The sequence below is a fragment of the Vipera berus genome (assembly GCF_964194415.1).
Source record: "Vipera berus genome assembly, chromosome: 6".
NCBI lineage: Eukaryota > Metazoa > Chordata > Lepidosauria > Squamata > Viperidae > Vipera > Vipera berus.
Genome location: NC_138208.1, coordinates 8,353,748 through 8,362,575, shown reverse-complemented (window position 1 = coordinate 8,362,575; position 8,828 = coordinate 8,353,748). Strand labels below are relative to the sequence as shown.

General features: G+C 41.9%; 1 protein-coding gene across 1 annotated transcript; it reads left to right on the top strand.

Moving 5' to 3' along the window:
• Positions 1-840: 840 nt before the first annotated feature.
• MED21 (mediator complex subunit 21) lies at positions 841-6,871 on the top strand. Its single transcript, XM_081330861.1, has 4 exons — positions 841-1,034; positions 1,987-2,101; positions 4,406-4,506; positions 6,058-6,871. The coding sequence occupies exons 1-4, from the start codon at positions 993-995 to the stop codon at positions 6,229-6,231; spliced, it is 432 nt and encodes a 143-aa protein (XP_081186987.1). The 5' UTR covers positions 841-992; the 3' UTR covers positions 6,232-6,871.
• The last annotated feature ends 1,957 nt before the right edge of the window (positions 6,872-8,828 follow it).

Genomic DNA, 8,828 nt, shown 5'->3' with positions numbered 1-8,828 from the left:
TTCAGACAGACCAGACTGGAGCTGAGTTAGGCTGAGGTTTCTCAGTTTTTGCAACTTTAAGATGTGTGCTCTTTAACTCCCAGAATTCCCAGCTAGTTGAGAAACAATTCACTTTAGGCGACAGAAATAATCTACAACTGTGTGTGTTTGTTTAAATTATGGCTTGTGGTTACAACACCTTTCCCAGGTCAGTCTGTTGACCCAGCCAAAAATATTTTCCACTGACCTAAATTAAGGTTTATCTCCCAGTCTGAGTCTATGCACTTTCCCGAAATATATCACACACCCCCAGACGGTGATCGCGAGCAAATAATTATGTAAAGCTTGCAATTGATAATTATTTCCCAAGAGGAATCTTTGCAGGACTTCTAGCTTTCTGTACCTAAAATCCAGCAGGTGAAACATTTTTTCCTATCAAAAATCAGATTATATATGCCCAAAGTGGTCAATGTCATGAAGGTTAACCAGGGCTAGAAATATATTATGCTTGATAATAAATTTTCTTTAAAGAAAATAAAAACGTTTTCCTCCTGCCTAGACTCTATAATAATTGGAGAGGCCTTTATAAATCTACATTATAAATGATTAAAAATGGTCTGGAGACTTTATTCAACAAGCTCTTTGTTACATAAAATTAGTAAGCAAACATAAATATAGCATTTCATTCACATTTTCTCAAAAGTAATAGGAATATATATTGGGATTGAGATTTTTCTTAGAAATATATTTGCATAAAATTATTTCGTTTCTCAGTACCAAAGTACTCTTATAGCGAAGAGAACAGCAATACCTCCTCCCGTCCACCAGAGGAGCATCACCCTTACCATAGAGATCAGGAAAGCGGCATTGATTACGGCGACTTTATCTCGGAAGCGAGCCGCCTAGAGAGGCAACGATGAAGCGTTGCCTAGCAGCTTTCCTGCCCGCTTCCGCATCCAATATAAAACGTGCCCATTGGCTGGTCGCTCTTCCTCGGAGCTTTCGGGAGAAAAATGGCGGACCGTCTAACGCAGCTGCAGGACGCCGTGAATTCGGTGAGTGGGAGTCCGGCGGGCTTGGGGGCCGAAGGCGAGCCCCGGTGCTGCTTCGGGCTGGGCCTTTGGAAGTGTAGACTACAACCCCCAGAATCCTTTGCCTTGGCTTTGGGGGCTGGGGAATTCTGGGAGATGCTGTCCTCCAGACCTGGAAGTCCCTATTCTTTGAGAATGTAGGAGCAGAATAGGCCCATTTATTTAGCCTTGGCATCTGCTTTCCCCCACTCTCTTCCTTCTGAATTTGGAAATTATTACATTATTGTTATTATTATAATATAATATTGTCATCCTGTATATTTATATTGCTTATTTTATTGTCTATTTTTCCTTTGGTTTACCCTCCTTTCATTTTCTTTTTTAAAAATTATTATTATTGTGAGCCGCCTAAAGTAGCCCTATGGTGAGATAGGCTGCAAATAAATTTAACAAATAATAATATAATAAGACTATCTTTAATGTTATTTTTTACTGTTAAGCGCACACGTTAAAAATGAAATTCTATTGCCATCTATGTAAACAGTGATTAACGTATATATGTGTGTGTGTATGTATGTGTGTATGTATATGTGTGTGTATGTATATATGTTTGTGTGTATGTGTGTAGTTAAGGGATATACATTTAAACAGGTAGAAATTATATCCTGTAGTTTCTGTTCACATTATTATTACACTGTAAATTTTAATGGTTTATAAAATGTTATCCATTTCACAATAGGCCATCTTGTGGAGCAATCCACATTTAGGATTGCTAACCATTTATTTAATCTTCTTTTCATATTCCTAGTGAAACCAGGCTTATTTATGTAACTGCATTAAATAATTGCACGAGGAAGGCTATCATTATTTATTATTAAAGTCTTTAACTTTAGTTTGCAAATGTGGCTTTCCTCAGAGTCTAGATCTATTACAATGCTCTAGTTTTGAAAGCTAACCATGTTACCTTGCTTTATAGCTTGCAGATCAGTTCTGCAATGCCATTGGGGTGTTGCAGCAATGCGCGCCCCCGGCCTCCTTCAGCAACATACAGACTGCGATCAACAAAGATCAACCTGCTAATCCAACCGAAGGCAAGTCAAATGTATCCTTTATCTCTTCTATTATACCGAAGTATTATCTGTCAGTGGGGCGGTGAGCTCACATCCACCCAAGAGGAGATGCAGATGCCATGAAGGAGGGCCCTTGAAGGTTTTCCGACCGCCTCCTACATATTTCCTACTACATACTAAATCGTACATCACATGTACATTACAATTAAGAGATAATTTATGCAAGGTGTGTCAGTTAATATTAGCCAACTAATTGCACATGCTCAGTTGCCTGAATTCTGGCTCCCCTTTTTTTGGTGACTTCTTAGAAAAATAGGTTCTTTCCGCTTTTGCTAGTTATTTTCTCTTATAGCTCCTTTTCCCATTCTGAAGACCCAGATAACAATTTTGCCTATGTGTTTCACTTGCATCCTTCCTTTATGCTATCCTTTCCTGTTTCCCATCTATTATGGTTGCTTCTCCACTGCAGCAAATTCAGTTGTAAATTTCCACTGCAGCAAATTCAATTGTAAATTTCTCTTTCAATATTAAATTTTTGAAGACCTTTCCTTTCCTTTACTGAGCGCTCTGGCCCAGGCTGAGAATTTTAATTTTAATTTTAATTGGGGTTTTTTACTCTTTCAGGGACTGTTATAATCTTTTTAATTGTTTTTAATTTTTATATTTCTTGTTTTAATTCCCTGTAAACCGCCCTGAGTCCTTCGGGAAAGGGCAGTATACAAATCCAATTAAATAAATAAATAATAAATACTTCTATCGCCTTCAATTTTTTTTATTATTCTTCCCTTCCCTTCCTGTTACCTTATTGCCTCTTCTTTCTTGTTTGTGGTTTTTGCTGGAAAGTAGTAGAGCAGTGTGTATAAAGGATGCGGTGGCTCAGTGGGTTAGGACGCTGAGCTTGTCGATCAGAAGGTCGGCAGTTTGGCGGGTCGAATCCCGAGTGCTGCGTAACAGAGTTAACTGTTAACTCGTCCCAGCTTCTGCCAACCTAGCAGTTCGAAAGCAGGTAAAAATGCAAGTAGAAAAATAGGGACCACTACGGTGGGAAGGTAACAGCGTTCCGTGCGCCTTTGGCGTCTAGTCTGCGATCAACAAAGCGCTGGCTCTTCAGCTTTGAAACGGAGATGAGCACCGGCCCCTAGAGTCGGAAACGACTAGCACGCATGTGCGGGGGAACCTTTACCTTTACCTTTTAGTAGAGCAGTGTACAGGAAGTCCTTGACTTACAACAGTTGATTTAGTGACTGCTCAAAGTTAGAACGGCACTGAAGAAAGTGACTTATGATCTGTTTTACACGCTTGCCACCGTTGCAGCATCCCCATGGTCACCTGATCAAAATTTGGACACTTGGCAACTGACTCATATTTATGATGGTTGCAGAGTCCTGGGGTCACGTGATCCCCTTTTGCGACCTTCTGACAAGCAGAGTCTATGAAGAAACCACATTCACTTAACAGCTACGTTACTATCTCAGCAACTGCAGTGATTCACTTAACGACTGTGGCAGAAAAGGTAGTAAAAAGGGGCGCAATTCACTTAGCAACAAAAATTTTGGGCTCAGTTGTGGTCGTAAGTCGAAGACTACCTGTATATTTGTAATTATTTGGGGCAAAGGGAAGAAACGATATGCCTGCACATAGGAATCAGTGTTATTGTCTTGGCTTTGCTCTCTTTTTTTGGAGTGTGATATACACATATAGAAATTGTAGGCAAGTGTGTTACATGCACACCTTAGTTTTCTCCCCAAACTTTGCCACACTTGGAACTGCTACTCACCACTTCCAAATTGTGCTTTGAAGCATACAGTTGGTTCTCTCAATTGTCCAGAGCTGTTGGGAGTTAAGCAGCATGTGTTGTTGTTAGCTGCAAAGTCGTGTCCGACCCAGCGCGACCCCATGGTCGACGTTCCTCCAGGCCTACCTGACCTCTACCATCTTCTGGAGTCCATTTAGGCTCACGCCTACTGCTTTGGTGACTCCTTCCAACCACCTCATTCTCTGTCGTCCCCTTTTTCTCTTGCCCTCAATCTTTCCCAGCATTCGGCTCTTCTCCAGTGAGTCCTTCCTTCTCATAAGCAGCATGTACATTTAAATAATAATAATAAACCAGGTGCTTGTACCCTTATGACCTTTTTCTTTAAATTATTCAGAGACACGAATTCCCTTCTACACTCCAAATATATTATCCCACGGGGGAAAAATAACTCGGCAAATACCTCCTCAGGTGTATGAAGCATATTTCATCTAAAATATTACTGAACAACATAGTTTTTATTCCTCAGTGATACGTGTGATGCAAATTATTATTTTTTACTGCTTTTATAGAATATGCACAGCTCTTTGCTGCATTAATTGCAAGAACAGCTAAGGACATTGATGTTTTAATAGATTCCTTGCCAAGTGAAGAGTCCACAGCTACATTACAGGTGGGAATTCACCATTCATACATTGTGTACTACTATATTCATTCCAATCAGAGTATCACAAAATGTTTGGGTGATAATGCATAGTTTTTGTTTGGCTGTAGCATAAATTCATGCTTGGAAAGAGTACTAGCATTTACTACCAAGCTGATTAGTTTCAGTATAGCCCACTATGACTTTACTTAGCTAACAGAGTAGACAGTTAAAGCCAAAAGCAAATACGAATGTACAACATAAATGGTGCAAAATGGTATCAATTTTGGTAAAATTTCACTTTTGTTAATGTCATTCTACATAACGGATACCACATTGCAGACAATTATATATATGCACTACATGTCGTTAGATTACGTGAGGCATCCGAGTACACATTTATGCTGCAGCTTTATATTAAGTTTACATTTAAAGAACTGCTTGCATCCAAAATTTAGAATAGTGAAAATATTTATCTGGTTACTGTTAAGGAAAAGATAAATAGGAAGTAAAGAATCTGCCAGCATCTCAGCTCTTTGCAGAACAGTTTGGTTTTTAAAGTTAATTGCAATATCTTGCAAAATTGCTTGAATCCTGATATTTAACTGATCTTCTCTTGTTTTAAATCTAGAAGTAAACTCGTGAGTTTATTGCAACATTTATTTAACTGAAAATACTTCTACTCCACCTTGCTATGAACATTAAACTAACAAAACTCAAAGACTGTAGCATTAAGCAAAAAGAAAAAAATGAACCTAATCAGTGGGTACAATCCATGATTAAGAAAACACAATTAGATGAGTTGAATTTAAAAACAAAAACGATTACTAATTCAAGAGCTTCAAAAACCTACAGGACATACTTAAATACATATTGTTTCATTCTGAATTATACAAATGTTGCAAATGTGTGAAACAAAATTACTAATACAGAAGCTTTAAAAAAAACTTACAGGACAGACTTAAATACATTTTGTCTCATTCCGAATGTTGCAAACTCTGAAACACAAAGTGTGAAAAACAAAAAAAGAGAGAAGCAACCTAGAACTAAGGAGAAATTTCCTGCTAGTTAGAACAATTAACCAGTGGAACAACCTGCCTCCAGAAACTGTGACTGCTCCAACACTGGAAGTTTTTAAGAAGAGACTGGACAGCCATTTGTCTGTAATGGTATAGGGTTTCCTGCCTGAGCAGGGGGGTTGGATTAGATGACCTCCAAGGTCCCTTCCAACGTTATTATTATTATTGTTGTTATTAAGCTTTTATTCATAAAGCATAAACCTCAGTCAACTGAACACTCAAACTGACTGGCACTAATGGTTGACACGGGTTGCTGCCAGCGTCCTAGGTATCAACCAGGTATCTCCTTAAAATGTAAGATGTTCCGAGTAGCGCAGTTTTTTGTAGACATTTTCTCTTATTTTGAATGATATAAACGTGTGATATTACGAGGTATTACATCATCAAGAAGTTCCAGGCAGAAAAAGTATGATGGAATAACTGTTTCCTTTCTCCCTCTTTGAAGTGCAGTTTTCAAGTAGTCACCCCAAAGTCCTGTTCCCTCCCCCTTTTGAACCCCTAGGCTGCCAACTTGTACCGCTTGGAGGAAGAGAACCACGAGGCTGCCGCCCGTCTCGAAGAAGTGGTTTATCGTGGAGACTTGCTGTTGGAAAAAATACAGAGTGCCTTAGCCGACATTGCCCAGTCCCAATTAAAGACTCGGAGTGGCAGCCGTTGCCAACCTCTCCCAGAGTAATTGGGGCACCCGGCAAGGCTTGGCCGTGACGCCAGCTTGACAGGTGCGATATGGTGCAAAAGGAAGAGAACGAGCAACGAACACAACTTGCTTTTGCACCCTGAACTCTTTATGAGAGACTCTGCTTACCAGATGCAACATTTAGCCATACCTTTTCTGTGACAGTATGCCGGTTTGAGAAGATTTCTAGGAACTTCAGTTCAGCCTTATACTTTGATTGGCTTTATCAGTGGGCTGGAACAGCTGGCCTCTGGCAAAGCTTCTTGTGTCTTCACGCCAACAATGACACAATACTTTATAGCAAATTTACAAGAGGTAGAGAGATGCTTGGCTACTTGCTTCTCACTGAAGATGCCTGAATATTATCTGGAAGTTCTGTAGAAGGGGGAAAAAAGCATCCTGGGAAATGTCGAAGCAGTGTCAATTTCACTTAGAAATGTAATTATTCGGTATAGCGATACTTGTGCGGTCTGCTTTGGAACTAGAACGAAAAGGAGGTTTCTTGCCTTTTCCACACAGCACATAACTGGCTAAATTTGATGGGCAACAGAAGCCAAAATACTGAACTAGCCAACTACTATTAAAAGGACTCTCTTTGTAGTCCTGGGTTTACGTGAATAAAGGTTTGGTGTTACATTGAGTAATGATGTTTTTTAAGTTCATTTTAATACATTAAATGTGGGTCCGTGCATGAGGGTATTTCAGTTAAATGTCTTCTCAGTCATCCAGGTCATAGTTAACCCAAAGATGCTTTTTTCACGAGGCAAGCGGACTTTCTTGTTTTTTTTCTTTGAAGACATTTCGCTTCTTATCCGAGAAGCTTCTTCAGCTCGAGCTAAGGAAGCTTCTTGGGACGGGAAGCGAAACCCTCTTCAAAGGAAAAAAACAACAAGAAAGTCCACTTGCCTCGTGAAAAAAGCATCTTTGGGGTACCTCAGTTAAATTTGGGGTTGCTGTTGTTGTGATTCAGGATCAGCCTGTGGGTTCGGCATTTGGGTCGGACGACTCAGAGGAGTAGGAGGGGGGTGTTGAAGAGCTTGCTGAGGGGATTGGACAGCTTGATGAGAGCCCCCAGCCAGGCCCCTCTCATCTGGTCACGACGCAGACCCAGCTGTGTGAGCCTGACAGCGTGGATGAAGATGACCCACAGCTGGCCCTGTTCAAGGACACCCGACGCAGGAGGCAGTCAATCAGGAGTAAACAGAGGAAGGCAATGGGGCACCTCGGAAGGAGGCAGAGAGAGGCCACGCCCTGAACTGTATTTAAGGGGAATGTGTGGGAGGGCTGGTTTGCTGAAGGCAACCGCTTGGATAGTTCCTGTTTCTTAGCTCCTGTTTCATGGTTGGTGTCTTGTCTTGCTCTGTTTTATGTGAATAAATTTGGCAGGCTTTATTCCAGCCTCTTGCCATTTGTAAAGGGGTTGTCCCTGCTTTTGCTGCAGGGCCGGTAGCAGGCTGGTACAGAACAGCTGTATAGAAATTGGATCTGGTCTCAGATGCGTCCTGTTTTTTATTTCTTGGATTTATGAAAAACAAAAAGGCGTGTTAAAATCAGATGAATGGGCTTGTTTTAAGGATTTGCTTCCTGATCAGCTGCTTGAAGAAACCACAATGAAAATAGTATGAAGTCAGACAAAAAGGGGGGGGGGAACCCTCAGCCCTTTAAAGTTCTGGGATTAATCTCTTCATACCAAATATTGAAGAACAAGCTAGCTGATGACATTTTTGTTGACAATCTTCTATTATCAAGCCACATCATTAAGTGTGTGATTCAATGTGTTTTGTGAATTCAGGAAGATCAGGCTGACCATGCGAGAATTAAATTAACACACCTACCTAAAGCTTTTTTTATTGCTGAAAATAAAGGAAAAGAGACTCTCCAAACCTTTGGAGAGGTGCGCGCGCAGCTCCGCCCGTGTCGAGACCTGCTAGTGTTCGAGCGGAGGTGCGTTTTGGAGACCTGCTGGTGCCGGTTTCAGCTTTCTAAACCGGCACCAGCAGGTCTCCAAACCGCTGTTCGGGCGGAGCTGCGCGCGCAGCTCTCCAAAGGTTTGGAGAGCTGCGGGCGCAGGAGACCTGCACGTGCAGCTCCGCTCAAACACCCGTGTCGAGACCTGCTGGTGTTTGAGCGGAGGTGCGGTTTGGAGACCTGCTGGTGCCGGTTTAACCGGCACCAGGAGGTCTCCAAACGGGTGTTCGGGCGGCAGTTTGGAGGTCCTGGGGGTGGCTCCGGCGACGCCCGGGCTGAAGGCGGCGCCGCAACCCAGCGCCCGTCACCACGGAGACCCGTCGCCGCTGGCGTGCAGGTGCGTCCACATAAAAAAAAAGTGGAACCGCGCGCATGTATCCATGCACGCGCATGCGCAAAAAACATTTTGCGCATGCACAAAACATTTTGTTTTATGCGCGTGCGTGGATGCACGCGCGCAGCTCCCACTTTTTTTTATGTGTGATGGAACCGGTTCCCAGTGGCTCTTTTGCTTTTTCAGGTTGCCAACCCCTGGTCTAGCATTTCCCAGAGAAAAGAAAACACTGGGAGCCGCAAAACCCGCGTGCGAGGGGGGGAGGGAGCTTGACTGAAGAGTTTAATTAAAAAAA

What these genes read in the sequence shown, in the direction of transcription:
- MED21 (XM_081330861.1), top strand. Translation starts at nt 993, where the DNA reads ATGGCGGACCGTCTAACGCAGCTGCAGGACGCCGTGAATTCG. An exon ending in TGCAGGACGCCGTGAATTCG is followed by an intron (nt 1,035 to 1,986) that starts GTGAGTGGGAGT and finishes CTTGCTTTATAG; the next exon opens with CTTGCAGATCAGTTCTGCAA. An exon ending in AGTCCACAGCTACATTACAG is followed by an intron (nt 4,507 to 6,057) that starts GTGGGAATTCAC and finishes TTGAACCCCTAG; the next exon opens with GCTGCCAACTTGTACCGCTT.